Genomic DNA, 16,197 nt, shown 5'->3' on the forward strand with positions numbered 1-16,197 from the left:
AGAGAACAATTCAGTAGTATTGTTTTGCCTTGTCATGAAGAATTTTTGTGCTTCCACAAACAAAAATCTTGGATTGTTAGGTGAACGGTGGCAATCAAGTGGTTTTCAGAAGACTCCAGTTTCTTCACCTACAAAAATGACAGGAGTGGGGTCAGGATGTTCCCGAAGGCTCCTTCTACCAATAAGAGCATAAGATATGCGCCTCTAATTTCTCGCAGAAACAAATGATGAGAACTTCACACCAATTCATTTATTATATGAATGTTTTGTCCCGTGAGAACACTGGTCTATCTTTAGATATGTAATTTATCAAACTTATTTGGGCAACCCATCTTCTTTACTTTTTTATTTTTAATTTTTTGGTCTTCTCTTTGTCAAATTTTCATGGAATAACTACATTCAGGTGTAGTAATAGTAACGCCAAGCTCTGAACACCAGGAGACAATTTGTTGCTTCCGAAACGCAGCCGGCAGCAGGTACTCGAGATGACTAGTGTGAGCTCCCGAGCACCCGTAGGTCGGAGTCTCTGGATAAGGCACCGGAAGTGACCGCCTCGCGGATGCTTCCTCTCCTGGAGTCCGCAGTCCCGCTGCTCCGCCGCGATATTCGGTAAACCACTGGGAGTCCGGCAGCATGGAGGCAGCACGCCCTCCCACGACCGCAGGGAAGTTCGTGGTGGTCGGCGGCGGCATCGCGGGCGTCACTTGTGCGGAGCAGGTAGGGCGGTGCTCAGGCGGTTCCGCCTCTTTCCCCGACCCCAAAGAAGGTAGCGCTGGAGGCCTTCCTCCCACCCCCTCCCTTTTTCTTCTTCCGGGTTCCTTTTTTGCTGCGCCCTTTTCCGCACTTATTGCTCCCAGATTTTAGAAACTACTTGGTGGTCCTCAGATGACCTCACTAGCTTTCTCTCAGGCGCAGGGAGGAGTGGGAGGCAAATTATAGCCGAGAAACCAAAGCTGGCTGATCCGTGCTCAGGTCCTTGTAATGTCAGAGCAGACATGAGAACTTTGTATTTAGACAAAAAATTCAGCCCCCTTTCTTTTTTTTTTTTTAATTTTTATTTGAGACGGAGTCACACTCTGTTGCCCAGCCTAGAGGGCAGTGATGCGATCTTGGCGTAATGCAACCTTTTCCTCCCGGGTTCAAGCGATTCTTCTGTTGCGTCAGCCTGTAGCTGGGATTACAGGCGCCAGCCACCACGCCCGGTTAATGTTTGTATTTTTAGTAGAGACGGGCTTTCACCATGTTGGCCAGGCTGGTCTCGAACTCCTGGGCTCAAGCAGTCTGCCCGCTTCCGCCTACCAAAGTGCTGGGATTACAGGCCTGAGCCACAGCACCTGGCCCTCAGCCTCCTTTGTTAATTATCGTAGGTGATTGAGTTTAGTTTCCAGATAGTTGCCAAGTCTTTAGTGCATCTTAACTAATTAATAAAGAATCCCATGCGTAAGTTTTCTATACTTCGAACTCCCAAGATAGAAGAAACTTTATTTCTAGTAATGTTTTGTAAAACAGTCAGCGAGGGATTAAATGCATGTAGGCTTGCTTTCTTGATTATGCTGAATAGCCAGACCATATATATTCATATACATGTGTGTATTCCAAAAAGTTCTACATTATTTTGTTGATATAAAGTAAACATGAGCAATCACTGAAGTCATAAGAAATAGTGCAAGAAACTAAGTATTTTCATCATTGGATGCATATTTTCCGTTTATTCACTAAGTAAACATATGATGCAGGCACCGTATTAAGGGCTGAGCGTTCAACTATGAACAGCATGGTATACCATGCTAGGGACTCACAGCCTGCTGGAAGAGACAATATTACAATATTGTATGTCTATGCAAGAGATATCAACGGTTATCTTAGGGGTGCCTGTGGAGTAGGTGGGGAGTGAATTAGGGAAGAGGAATTTTTTTTAATCAAAGGAGATATTTTTAAAATCTCATTATGAAAGAATGAAAGTTCACCAAGTATTCAAGAAAAGAATGTCATCTCCAGTAAAAAAGCATGGATCATCAGGGAGCAGTAAAGCTTAAAGCATAGATCATAAGGAGTCTTATCATGCTAAGAACTTCACAAGAATTTACAAGTAGTCAAATATTTTTGAGCAGTGGAGTAACTTGATCGTATGAAAAGGCTTGAAAGATGATTAGTTACAATGTATTTGTGGCAGAGGCAGCTGGTTTATACGTGAAACTGGAGAGCCAATTCGAAAGTGATTTCAGTAGTATAAAGAAGTTTTGAGGACCTCATCTAGCGATGGAAACAGGGATATAAATTACAGAATATACAGAGGAAAGAAAGATGGAGAGAGTTAATAGTATTGTCAAATGTAGAAAGTTCAAATAAAATGAGACTAAGAAGAATCGCATGGGTGTTGGGCACGATAGCTCACGCTTGTAATCTTAGAACTTCGGGAGACCAAGGTGGGAGGATTGCATGAGGCCAGGAGTTTGAAGCCAGACTGGGCAACATGGCAAGATCCCATCTCCATAAAAAAAAATAAAGAAAATAAATAATCCCTTGGATTTTAAGGATTCATAGATCCCTCAAACATGCTGTTTTAGTGATAGAGTAGGAATAGAAGCCAGATTATTGAGGGTGGTGGTGTGGAGGAACTAGACTTTGAGATAAGAAAATGTTTTCAGGTACAGAGTGAAGAAGACAGAGGTTGTAGCTAAAGGAAAATAATGAAACATTAACAAGTCATACCTCTGAATTTTGTTGAAGATATTATTAAAATGGCTTTATCATCCCACAATATGTACTGACTGGAAGAGGCAGAATAGGAGTGCCAGAGCACCTGGGGAAAGTTAGACCAATATTCTAAGTGTTTAATATTGAGGGTTTGCTTTAATTTCATCCCATTGAAGACAAATGAAATATTATTTTAAGATAAATAGAAGTTGGTTTAACTGGTAATTAGGAAGATAGTTTATTCTCATCCTCTGCATTATAACTCTAAATTGGTATACAAAATAGTTGAAGTAAATAAAGGATATTTCTTTATATCACTTTTCTTGTTCAGGAGTTCTTTGTTAGTGTTTACTGTAAATATTATTTTCTCAGTATCAGAGTTTAACATTATTCACCATTGCCCCATCAAGACCAAGGATAACGGAGACCTTTAGATGAGGAGCAGTGGGTTTTTAATTTTCTAGATTAATTACATTATTAAAATTGCATTATTCTCAACCCCAAACCATATATACCAGTACTTAAAGTAATTTGTCCTAATTTTTTTTCTCTCTTTTTAAAAATAAGTTGGCTACTCACTTTCCATCAGAAGATATTCTCTTGGTAACAGCTTCTCCTGTTATTAAAGCAGTTACAAATTTCAAGCAGGTAAGAACCTTTGTATAACTTCTTAATATTAATTTGAAAAAATTGCAGTAACTTGCATAACAGGGTAATTGTGTGTTTTTTTGTTTCTTAAAAATTGACAAGTACAATTATATGCTGTACAACATGATGTTTTGATATATGTATACATTGTGGAATGGCTAAGTCAAGCTATTTAAAATCTTTCCAATTTGGATGCCTTTTCATTCTTTCTCTCACCTAATTTAATTGTTCTAGCTAGGACTTTAGTACTGTGTTGAATAGAAGTGGTGAGAGTGGGCATCCTTGTGTTGTTCTTGATCTTGGAAAAGCTTTCAGCTTTTCACCATTCAATATATTATTAGCTATAGGCTTGTATATGACCATTTTTATGTTGAGGTACATTCCTTCCATACCTAATTGTTGGGTTTTTATTATGAAAAGATGTTTAATTTTGTTGAATATTTTTTCTGTATCTGTAGAGATGGTCATGATTTTCATCCTTTGTTCTGTTAATGTGGTATATCACATTTACTGATTTGCATATTTTAAGCCATCTTTGCATCCCTGAATAAATCCCACTTGATTATGGTGAATTGATTACTTTTTTTTGAGACGAAGTCTCGCTCTGTCGCCCAGACTGGAGTGCAGTGGCACGATCTCGGCTCACTGCAAGCTCCGCCTCCTGGGTTCACACCATTCTCCTGCCTCAGCCTTCCAAGTAGCTAGGACTACAGGCACCCGCAACCATGCCCGGCTAATTTTTTGTATTTTTTAGTAGAGACGGGGTTTCACCATATTGGCCAGGCTGGTCTCGAACTCCTGACCTTGTGATCCGCCCACCTCGGCTTCCCAAATTGCTGGTATTACAGGCGTGAGCCACCGCGCCCAGCCTGGAAAGTTTTCTATTGTTATTTCTTTAAATATGCTTTCTACTCCTTTGTCTCTCTCATCTCCTTCTATAACTCCTATAATTCAAAGATTTGCTTCTTTGATGCCATCCTTTTAATTCCATACTTCTACATTCTTTTTCATTCTTTTTTCTTCTTCTTCCCTTCTGACTGTATATTTTCAAATAATCTGTCTTCAGATTCACAGATTTTTTCTTCTGTGTGATCAGTTCTCTTGTTGACAGTCTGTTGCATTTTTTTTTTGTTTCATTCGTTGCATCTTTTGTCAGAATTTCTGCTTTATTTTTTAAATAACTTGTCTTTTTAAATTTTTTATTTTGGTTGCTTATTGTTTTTCTGATTTAATTGAATTGTTTGTAACTTCTTGAAGTTCCTTCAGCTTCTTTAAACAATTATTTTGAATTCTTTGTCAGGCAGTTCTGACATTTGTGTTCTTTTGGTGGCATGTCTTCTTGGTTTATCATGTTTCTTACTGCCTTATGTTGATATTTGCACATTTGATGACACACTCGCTGTTTTCAGAAGTACGGGCTAGTTTTGCTGTGGAAAGACCTTTCCCTATGGGGAGGGCTGCTTGCTAGATGGGATGTAGCAGTTCTGGCACCAGTGAGGGTGCCTACTTTGTAGTCTGTGCAGCTCTGTCAGCTGAGTTAATTGTTGTTGAAGATTGCAGGGATCCTCAGCATCCAGCTCTCGATGTCTGCAGTGGTAGTGAGGGTTGTTGGGGTTTTTAATGTCAATGGCTGCTAAGAGCCTCCCAATCTTTTCTTCTCCCACAAAGGAAGTTGTGGCTTAGGGGATTCCTGTTGGCACTGAGTCTGCCTTCTGGGTTCAGTGGCAGCAGCGCTGGTGTCTGATAAGTGGTGCCTATGGAGCAGATAGAGCTGAGGCCCAAAATAAGGCATACATGGAGGAATTAAAGTTCTGGGATCTGGGACTGTAATGATATTGGTGCCTAGGGTGCAGGTAGCCATACTGCTATATTGGTAATAGAATATGAGGTGAGGATGCTTGTGAGGCAGCCAGAGAAACCAAGAATGGGAACACAGGTGTGCTCAGAGTTATAGCAGCTTCAGTGTCAGGGAAGGGCCAGCTTTCAATGGCAGCTGAGCCGGTGCCTGGATTGCAGACATGTGCAGTGAGGCTTGGTTGCAGGGCCCAAAGTGCGAACTAGCTTACTACGGTGACGGCTCTGGTGTCTGAGATGTAGGTGGGCCCAGTGCAGGCCGTAGAACCTGGGTCTGAGGTGTAGGCGTTCTCAGAGTGACCATGGCCCTGGGGTTGGAACACTGACAGGGTTGAGAGACAAAGTGACTCCTTTCCCAAAGCATCTTGACATTGGCCACTTCTTTGTGGAGACAAGATATGCCGCCGTGTGTCCCTCTCTGGGGTTCCCTGGCAGGAATGGTTGTTGGTTCCCTCACAGTAGCAAGGGATGCCAGTTTCCTCTGCAGTGCAGGCCACCATTTACCACAGTGGTCCCCACCATGTGGCTGATACTGATAACTTCTGCCTTTCTTTGCTCCTAGCTATCTCCTGGTTTCTCAGGTATGCCAGGGTCATTATTGATTCTTTTTATGTGGCTATTCTCCATTTTCTTGCTCCACTGTGTTGCTGCAGATTGTTTAATGGGCCGTTGAGCCCTCTTTGGGCTATTTTGGCTTGTGAAGAGTTGTCTATATTTGTTTTTTTAATGGGGGAATGAAGGCTGGTATCTCCTACTTAGCCATTTGATGACAATACCTCCGTGCATTCTGGAGTGTTTTAATTGTTTAAAATTACAAATATTCTTTCGACAGTTATTTTAAAAAAGCTCGAGTTGAGAATTATTCAGATAGAATACCAAAAGCTCTCAGAATGATACTAAATTTTTAATCTTCTATTCTTTTTCTCCATTTTCCTTCCACTTAGAATTACTTTTGAGAAAATTTCCAATAAAAAATTTTTTCAGGAAAGATGCTCTGCAAATCTAAAATGGGTACAAATATACATGATATTTATTATAAATATGGGTAGGGGTGTGTGTATGTGTTTACAAATCAGAAAAGTGCTTCCAGGCCAAGTTTATACTTACAGATAATTAGTGTCTCAGAATACTTTGTATTCCATTAATTTATATTCACATTATAACAGGAGTCTAAGAACAGTTGGGTCATAGTATCATAGAAAAGTCATCTCCAAACTTTTTTTTTCCTGTAGCTCAACTGTTAAAAAGTTTTGCCCTGACATCCCAATATATGTATACTAATAAGTTATGTGTATGAGCTACAGAACTACAATTATAAATGTTATAAAGCCTATGCAAAATAAAATTTCTAAAATGTCAAAAAACATACATTCTGATCTTTCTTCCCACCCTTCAGTGAAGACTACTACCGTAGCCCTTCATTTAATATGATGTCTCTGGTAATATCCTGATAATGGAATATAATTTTCTCATGTTGCAAACCCATAAGACCAAGGGTAGTTTAGTGGCATATACCATGTTGTCCCTTTATAACCTAAGTAGAGATACATATGATATCTTAGTACTTAGGTGTAGCCAAAGAGTTATGGAGTTTGGGAGAAATAGAGGAAAAATTATAGCTATTAATCTTTAAAAGGTAAAAGTACATATTTAATGACAGGCTAAGACTGTGTACGTAAGAGAAAGATGTATAGCTGGGTCCCATAATTATCTTTCCAGAAGACCTAATTCAGTATAGTAATCCAGGAGTTGTGAGACTTGAATTCAGTTTTTGCCAGTTTTGTAAGTTATGTACAATAGAAGGAAAAAGCTTGGTTTCTAGGCCTCTTATTTACTGGTCGGGTAGCCTTGGAAGATCTCTGTAAGCTGCTTCACCTGTAGTATTAGGTTAATACGTGCCTTGCTTGCTTCACAGGGTTGTGAGCTTAAATGTGCCAATAACAAATGTGCAAATATCAGCTATTCTGTGTACAGCAGTAGGAAATGGCATTATCTTTATGATTTATTGAGTACCCATATTATATATTAACCAATGTGCTAGGCATATAAGATACGGAGATTAAAAGTATAGAACAGAACACCAAAAAGTCACTAGTGCTTATCCTGAGGGATTAAGGATGAGATTTGAAGAGTGATAGAGACTTTAACATTTACTCTCTATTATGTATTGTTTGTTGAGCGATACAAAGAGCATGATTCATGACTAGTATAATTTTTAAAGGAGAAAAAAGATTACTACTAATAATTCACATTTATTAAGTGCTTACCATGCATCAAGTAGTCTTCTAAAGGTTTCAAATCTATTATACGATCCTTAAATAACCCTAGAAGTAGGTTCTTACATAATTTGTAAGACTGTAAAGGGGTCATGAGACCAAAAGGTTTGAGAACTGTCAGGGCCACACAGTAAGATTTCCATGCAGTTTTTTTTTTTAATTTTATTATTATTATACTTTAAGTTTTAGGGTACATGTGCACAATGTGCAAGTTTGTTACATATGTATACATGAGTCATGTTGGTGTGCTGCACCCATTAACTTGTCATTTAGCGTTAGGTATATCTCCTAATGCTATCCCTCCCCCCTCCCCCCACCCCACAACAGTCCCCAAAGTGTGATGTTCCGCTTCCTGTGTCCATGTGTTCTCGTTGTTCAATTCCCACCTATGAATGAGAACATGTGGTGTTTGGTTTTTTGTCCTTGCAATAGTTTGCTGAGAATGATGGTTTCCAGCTTCATCCATGTCCCTACAAAGGACACAAACTCATCATTTTTTATGGCTGCATAGTGTTCCATGGTGTATATGTGCCACATTTTCTTAATCCAGTCTATCGTTGTTGGACATTTAGGTTGGTTCCAAGTCTCTGCTATTGTGAATAGTGCCGCTATAAACATACGTGTGCATGTGTCTTTATAGCAGCATGATTTATAATCCTTTGGGTATATACCCAGTAATGGGATGGCTGGGTCAAATGGTATTTCTAGTTCTACATCCCTGAGGAATCGCCACACTGACTTCCACAAGGGTTGAACTAGTTTACAGTCCCACCAACAGTGTAAAAGTGTTCCTATTTCTCCACATCCTCTCCAGCACCTGTTGTTTCCTGACTTTTTAATGATCGCCTTTCTAACTGGTGTGAGATGGTATCTCATTGTGGTTTTGATTTGCATTTCTCTGATGGCCAGTGATGATGAGCATTTTTTCATGTGTCTGTTGGCTGCATAAATGTCTTCTTTTGAGAAGTGTCTGTTCATATCCTTCGCCACTTTTTGATGTGGTTGTTTGTTTTTTTCTTGTAAATTTGTTTGAGTTCATTGTAGATTCTGGATATTAGCCCTTTGTCAGATGAGTAGGTTGCGAAAATTTTCTCCCATTCTGTAGGTTGCCTGTTCACTCTGATGGTAGTTTCTTTTGCTGTGCAGAAGCTCTTTAGTTTAATTAGATCCCATTTGTCAATTTTGGCTTTTGTTGCTGTTGCTTTTGGTGTTTTAGACATGAAGTCCTTGCCCATGCCTATGTCCTGAATGGTATTTCCTAGGTTTTCTTCTAGGGTTTTTATGGTTTTAGGTCTAACATTTAAGTCTTTAATCATCTGGAATTAATTTTTGTATAAGGTGTAAGGAAGGGATCCAGCTTCAGCTTTCTACATATGGTTAGCCAGTTTTCCCAGCACCATTTATTAAACAGGGAATCCTTTCCCCATTGCTTGTTTCGGTCAGGTTTGTCAAAGATCAGATAGTTTTAGATATGTGGCATTATTTCTGAGGGCTCTGTTCTGTTCCATTGATCTATATCTCTGTTTTGGTACCAGTACCATGCTGTTTTGGTTACTGTAGCCTTGTAGTATAGTTTGAAGTCAGGTAGCATGATGCCTCCAGCTTCGTTCTTTTTGCTTAGGATTGACTTGGCGATGTGGGCTCTTTTTTGGTTCCATATGAACTTGAAAGTAGTTTTTTCCAATTCTGTGAAGAAAGTCATTGGTAGCTTGATGGGGATGGCATTGAATCTATAAATTACCTTGGGGAGTATGGCCATTTTCACGATATTAATTCTTCCTACCCATGAGCATGGAATGTTCTTCCATTTGTTTGTATCCTGTTTTATTTCATTGAGCAGTGGTTTGTAGTTCTTGAAGAGGTCCTTCCCATCCCTTGTAAGTTGGATTCCTAGGTATTTTATTCTCTTTGAAGCAATTGTGAATGGGAGTTCACCCATGATTTGGCTCTCTGTTTGTCTGTTATTGGTGTATAAGAATGCTCGTGATTTTTGCACACTGATTTTGTATCCTGAGACTTTGCTGAAGTTGCTTATCAGCCTGAGGAGATTTTGGGCTGAGAAGATGGGGTTTTCTAGATATACAATCATGTCATCTGCAAACAGGGACAATTTGACTTCCTCTTTTCCTAATTGAATACCCTTTATTTCCTTCTCCTGCCTAATTGCCCTGGCCAGAACTTCCAACACTATGTTGAATAGGAGTGGTGAGAGGGGGCATCCCTGTCTTGTGCTAGTTTTCAAAGGGAATGCTTCCAGTTTTTGCCCATTCAGTGTGATATTGGCTGTGGGTTTGTCATAGATAGCTCTTACTATTTTGAGATACGACCCATCCTTTATTGAGAGTTTTTAGCATGAAGGCTGTTGAATTTTGTCAGAGGCCTTTTCTGCATCTATTGAGATAATCGTGTGGTTTTTGTCTTTGGTTCTATTTATATGCTGGATAACATTTATTGATTTGTGTATGTTGAACCAGCCTTGCATCCCAGGGATGAAGCCCACTTGATCATGGTGGATAAGCTTTTTGATGTGCTGCTGGATTCGGTTTGCCAGTATTTTATTGAGGATTTTTGCATCGATGTTCATCAAGGATATTGGTCTAAAATTCTCTTTCCATGCAGTTTTTAAGGAGCAGCTGAGGTTGAATATCAATCTCTAAGGCTGTGTGATCTTTCTGCAGCAAATTGGGCTTAGGACTAGAGCAAGCAGATAATTTATAGGGTTGAGGGTTTTCAGGTTAACAGTTTAGGATAAGAGCAAGGAAGTAAAGGATTTAGGGAAAAGGTGAAATGATTCACAATTGAACTTTAGCTGGATAGAAAGGAAAATGAGTCTGGAAGAATACTGTTGGTTTTATAGAACAGGAAAGAAGAGTGCAAAGACTAGATGACCATAAGGTCTGCTAGTAAATAGAGAGAGAAAGCTTGAAGGATAAGGAAATAAATAAGCTGTTTGGCTAAACTGTAGAAATGTAAGTGGTGTTACCCCTCATTTTACAGGTCAGCTCTCATTAGCCAGGAAACTATGGCTTGTAACACCTGACTTGTCCAGGAGCGGCCAAGCAAATATTTAAGTCTCTAAATGCTGAGTCTAGTCTTCTTTCTATTCTATATACTGCAGTTGGCTAACTTTTTTGTTTTATAAACATAAAATAGTGTATAAAAGCAAAGTATTTTTATTATTTAAGATTCCTGAAAGAAAATACTTTTAAAATATGCATTTTTAATCTCTTTGATCTATACAGATTTCTAAAATATTGGAAGAATTTGATGTTGAAGAACAATCAAGTACCATGTTAGAAAAACGCTTTCCCAACATTAAGGTTATAGAATCTGGCGTAAAGCAACTGAAGAGTGAAGAACACGTAAGATAATTGTTTTCTTAATAACATTTTCCATTGTAGAATCTTGATGAAGTTTTGCCTGCCTTCTTTTCACTGCAGCTCTACCACCACCACCATTTAAGTTTTTAACATGTAAAGTTTAGTGACGTTGATTTCCAGTATTATTAGAGAAAATACAGTTTTTGTAAGTTTATTGGAATTATATAATTAGATTTGGGATTTTAGTCTTCACATTTCAAATTACATTAATGTTTATAAAGTGTTCACTGTGTTCTGGGTACTGCATTAGGTGCTGGGATGCAGTAGGGATAATATGAGATGTCTGCTCCTAGGAACTGTCAGTGTCAAAGGGAATATGAACATGCATACTATAATTATATTGACATATAAAAAACACAGTCACTGAAATACTATCAAAGCTCTGATATCAGGGATTAAGGAAGACTTCACAGAGAGAGTAAAATGAGCTGGGTATTAACAGATGAGTGAAATTAAGAGTTCCCCAGATGGAAAGAGGCATTCCAGGAAGAGGAGATTGAATGTTCAAAGACCCAAAGAAAGGAAAAGAAATATGAAGAATAGAGATGTCAAAGGGATTAGGGTGTGGTTAAGTAAAGGAGATTGGCAATCAAGGCTAGAAGATAAGTAAATAAGATCCTGAAGGGTTTTTAATGTCACACTATAAGAAGCTGAGTTTGGGCCGCTGCCGTGGCTCACGCCTGTAATCCCAGCACTTTGGGAGGCCAAGGCAGGCAGATCACCAGGTCAGGAGATTGAGACCATCCTGGCTAACACAGTGAAACCCTGTCTCTACTAAAAATATGAAAAATTAGCTGGGCGTGGTGGCGGGCGCCTGTAGTCCCAGCTACTCGGGAGGCTGAGGCAGGAGAATGGTGTGAATCCGGGAGGTGGAGCTTGCAGTGAGCCGAGATCGCGCCACTGCACTCCAGTCTGGGCGACAGAGCGAGACTCCTTCAAAAACAAAAAAAAAAGAAGAAGAAGTTGAGTAGTTGAGTTTGTTTTATATTTGGAAGAAATTGTAAGGTGATTTTAAGAGCTGGGGTGTCAATGATAAAATAGATTTTTTTTTTTTTTTTTAAGGAAGATATATCTGATAGGAGTGTTGAGAATGAACAAGTGGCTAGTAGCCAACCAAACTAGAAGGTGGTTATGATAGTCAAAAATTATGTGAAGAGTCAGGAAATTATGTACAGGCTCACGCCTATAATCCCAGCACTTTGGGAGGCCAGGGCAGATGGATTAGCGTAGAAGTTCGACTCTAGCCTGGGCAACATAGCAAAACCCCATATCTACAAAAAATATACAAAAAGTTAATCAGGCATGGTGGTGTGCACTTGTAGTCTCAGCTACTTTGGTGAGTGAGGTGGGAAGATCAGCTGAGCCTGGGAGTTCAAGGCTGCAGTGGCTCTGTGATTGCGCCACTGCCTGGGCAACAGAGTGAGACCATGTCTCAAAAAGAATAATAATAATTTTTAAAAAATTGATTTGAAAAATGATGTAAGGCCTGAACTGAGACAGGGACAATGTAGTTGTAAAAAATATCCCAGATTTGAGTGAGATTTCTACTGTAAATTTGGCAGGACTCAATAACCCTTTACATGAGAATGAAGAACGCAGTCTCAGGAAAGGATGTTGTTAGATGATTTACAGTATCCTCAGATGAGCTTCAGGCAAGATGAGAAGTAGATTTGTAGTTGTTTCTATAAGGCAGTTCTAATTTATGAGTTCTAGCTCTTAAATTAGAGATGTGTTTTATCTTCTTTAGTGATAAAACACATAAATACCACATTTGAAACACAAGTAATTCGAGAGAAAAAAGTAAAAGTACTGAATTTTATCAGGAAAGAATAAAAAATCTGAATCCCCAAACCAGATAAGTTCCTAATACTTATAGTGGTATTACATATTCCAAGTAATATATTTGTCAATTTATTTGTAAATTGTGGTGGGCTCTCAAAATATGCTAAATGGATTGTCAGGGAATTTATGTGTTAGGGCATTTGAATGAATCAGAGTGCCTCCCGTTCCCATTTGAAAAATATCCCACATGCAGTGCATGTCTGCCTTCTCTTATCCATTGTCCTTTACATTTTTGTTTTTTTAACAGTTTATTATAATTTCTTTTATTTAACAATCTAGGAAGTTCGCAGCCATCAGCAGCTCTAGTGCTATTTCAGGTGCAGTTGGGAATTCGGGAACTCAGTGGAAGCTGTTAGTGTAGCAAACTTTGTACGTAAAATACATGCATACGGCCGGGCGCGGTGGCTCATGCCTGTAATCCCAGCACTTTGGGAGGCCGAGGCGGGTGGATCACGAGGTCAGGAGGTCGAGACCATCCTGGCTAACACGGTGAAACCCCGTCTCTACTAAAAATACAAAAAAAAATTAGCCAGGCATGGTGGCGGGCACCTGTAGTCCCAGCTACTCGGGAGGCTGAGGCAGGAGAATGGTGTGAACCCGGGAGGTCGAGCTTGCAGTGAGCCAAGATCGTGCCGCTGCACTCCAGCCTGGGCGACAGAGCAAGACTCCATCTAAAAAAAAAAAAAAAATACATGCATACTTTTGATAGCACATGTGAAGGTATCTCTCTAAAATTGACCTCATTGGTTTCATTCTCAGCAAACTGACCTGGGCCACTCAACATGGCTTTTATCATGTCTGATGTTAATGCATGTTCTCTTTTTACAGTAAATTCATGGCCATCAGATGATACCAATTTCACATACCTGGCATCAGGGCCTTCACAGCCACCATAGATTTTCTCCTCTCCATCCATTTTGTTCTTATGAAATGCTACTGTGCTTCCCCAGGAACTTCAGTAGTTTCCTGGTGAGGCGAGGACACACTGTGTCACTCACTTCCATCTGGAGAAGTGTCCTTTACATTTTTTAGTGAATTAGAGATAGTATGTTTTACTTTCACGTCTCTTGCCAAAAATTTAGCAGTAGCTAATGAAAAGAGTTTTTGTGTTTGTTTGTGCTATTTGTTTTTACAGCAGCTAAATGCAAATTATTTTTTAAGTTTTGTCAGTGTCTATAATTAACTTTTGTTCTTGTCAGATGAAATTCTAACCAGCTTTTCTAAAAGAACACTTGTATAAAATTTCTGTATGGATATGCTATGCTGGATTACTGGTTTTACGTATTTGTTATGGAACTGAAGAATTAATTTGGGTTATAAATGTCTCATTGGATATTAAGTGCTATGATATAGTTTAACGAGGTTTGTAAGTCAAACACTTGGCACAAACATTAACCCCTAAATCATTCGAACAAAGTTGAGCATCTCTTATAGTAGCATGCATTTATGTTTAAATGTTTTCTAAAGGCTACTATTTATATGTGGTTTTTCATTCAGTATTAAAGAACAAAAGCAATAGATCTCTGATATGTAGTTTTAGACCCATTTATGTTGTTAAAAATTAATATAAATTTAAAGCCAATACATGTGAGGATTAAAGATTATCATATTTTTTACTTATACTAAAGTATACCCCAAAAGCATTTGGTTTGCTCGTAAAGTCATTATTTGTACTTAAGAATATAAGTACTTTTTTTTTTTTAAGCACTTCTAGTCTTTTTAGATTAAGAAGATATACCATAACCTCTTGTACCACTCACTGCTTTTCTGTACTCATAATAGATATGAAGGTATGATATGGTTAGAATTACTAGGTCATCTTACAGTAACTTCCCTTGAGATCAGAAATCTTCATCAAGGCCTGTCACAGGTATAATGAGAATGCTTAATTTAAAAATTTCTTGAAGTTTTGTTTTTAACATGGGGTCAACATACCTTTTCAACCAACATGGGATTCCCTGAAGTTTAATACAAAACTTTGTGTGAATGTACCTTTTTAAGCCAGGGGAGAAAGACTAGTTTTCAGGAGATCTCAAAATGGTTCATGAGCTTAAAATGATTAAGAATAACTGGATTAGTACATGTATTCTCATGCTTAGTTTTGTAATTGCTATAACAAAGAACCCAGAGGCAACCTTAATATATTATGTTTTGCTTTTGCCTTATTGAATTTTTAATTTAAAGTGAAATTGTGTCCATGTTGATTATGTGTCTCCCTTTTCTTTCATTGTTTGATGTATTTACAGTGCATTGTAACAGAAGATGGCAATCAGCATGTATATAAGAAACTCTGTCTGTGTGCTGGAGCTAAACCAAAGTTGATATGTGAAGGAAATCCTTATGTATTAGGAATCCGTGATACAGACAGTGCTCAGGTAACATTTTAAGTTTGGATCATGAGAAGGAAAATAAAAGAATTTTCTACATTTGAATTAAAGTGTTCCACTTAGAATTCCTAAACTATAATGGCAGAAGGGAAATTTTTGTTTCATGACCAATAAACCACAGAGCGGTTATGTTTTATTCCTGCCAATTTTTTTTTTTTTTTTTTTTTATTGAAACGGAGTCTCACTCTGTTGCCCAGGCTGGAGTGCAGTGGCACGATCTCGGCCCACTGCAAGCTCTGCCTCCCAGGTTCATGCCATTCTCCTGCCTCAGCCTCCCGAGAAGCTGGGACTACAGGTGCCTGCCACCACGCCTGGCTAATTTTTTTTTTGTATTTTTAGTAGAGGCGGGGTTTCACTGTGTTAGCCAGGATGGTCTCAATCTCCTGACCTCGTGACCGCCCACTTAGGCCTCCCCGGAGTGCTGGGATTACAGGCGTGAGCCACCACACCCGGCCTGTTCCTACCAATTTTTTATTTTTAGTTGATACTATGTTTTTAAGTTCATGCTGATGTGTTATCAGTGTGAGATAATCCAGATATAATGACTGTGCTGAATATTAACAACTTACATTACACACACATTCATTACTCTACTTGGGGAATATGTGATTTGCAACCTAAATAATGTAACAATTTTTTCCAAAAAGGTAAAGTGTATTCAAAATTTACTGATCTTATTCTCCAGCAAAAAAAATTCAAAAGATCTTTGTGGTACAAAATCATGATAGAATCATAGAACAGAAAAAGTCACTTGGCTTATTGTTCTGCCCTAGATAAACTATCCCAATAAGGTGAAACATCTGTTTTTGGAGGATTATACAAATTCCTTTTGGTAATTTAATTTAATTCAGGGTTTATTAACCCTTATTGCCAAGAAGCTCTTCCTGGTTTCACAATACTATGTCTAACCTCAAGTTTGTTCTGTCTCATGACATGATGATTTTGCATTAATACAATTTATATTCTGAAAATTTAATAATATTTTCTTTCAGCCTATTCTCTTAATTAAATAATTAGGAATTGAGGGAAAATTAAAGGAACTTGATTATCTTCTTGTAAACAATTTAAGTTCATATTATCAGAGATTGAGCTCATAACTGTTTCAGCTAGGTC

General features: G+C 38.5%; 1 protein-coding gene across 1 annotated transcript in view; it reads left to right on the forward strand.

Moving 5' to 3' along the window:
* The first annotated feature begins 517 nt into the window (after positions 1–517).
* Positions 518–16,197, forward strand: part of PYROXD1 (pyridine nucleotide-disulphide oxidoreductase domain 1) — a 32,769-nt gene continuing 17,089 nt past the window's right edge. The window contains exons 1-4 of the mRNA XM_054442890.2: positions 518–717; positions 3,265–3,345; positions 10,718–10,837; positions 14,944–15,072. Of these exons, the coding sequence (XP_054298865.1) occupies positions 634–717; positions 3,265–3,345; positions 10,718–10,837; positions 14,944–15,072 (414 nt within the window). The 5' untranslated portion in view covers positions 518–633. The remainder of the gene's footprint in view (positions 718–3,264; positions 3,346–10,717; positions 10,838–14,943; positions 15,073–16,197) is intronic.

Source organism: Pongo pygmaeus, chromosome 10 (genome assembly GCF_028885625.2).
Source record: "Pongo pygmaeus isolate AG05252 chromosome 10, NHGRI_mPonPyg2-v2.0_pri, whole genome shotgun sequence".
NCBI lineage: Eukaryota > Metazoa > Chordata > Mammalia > Primates > Hominidae > Pongo > Pongo pygmaeus.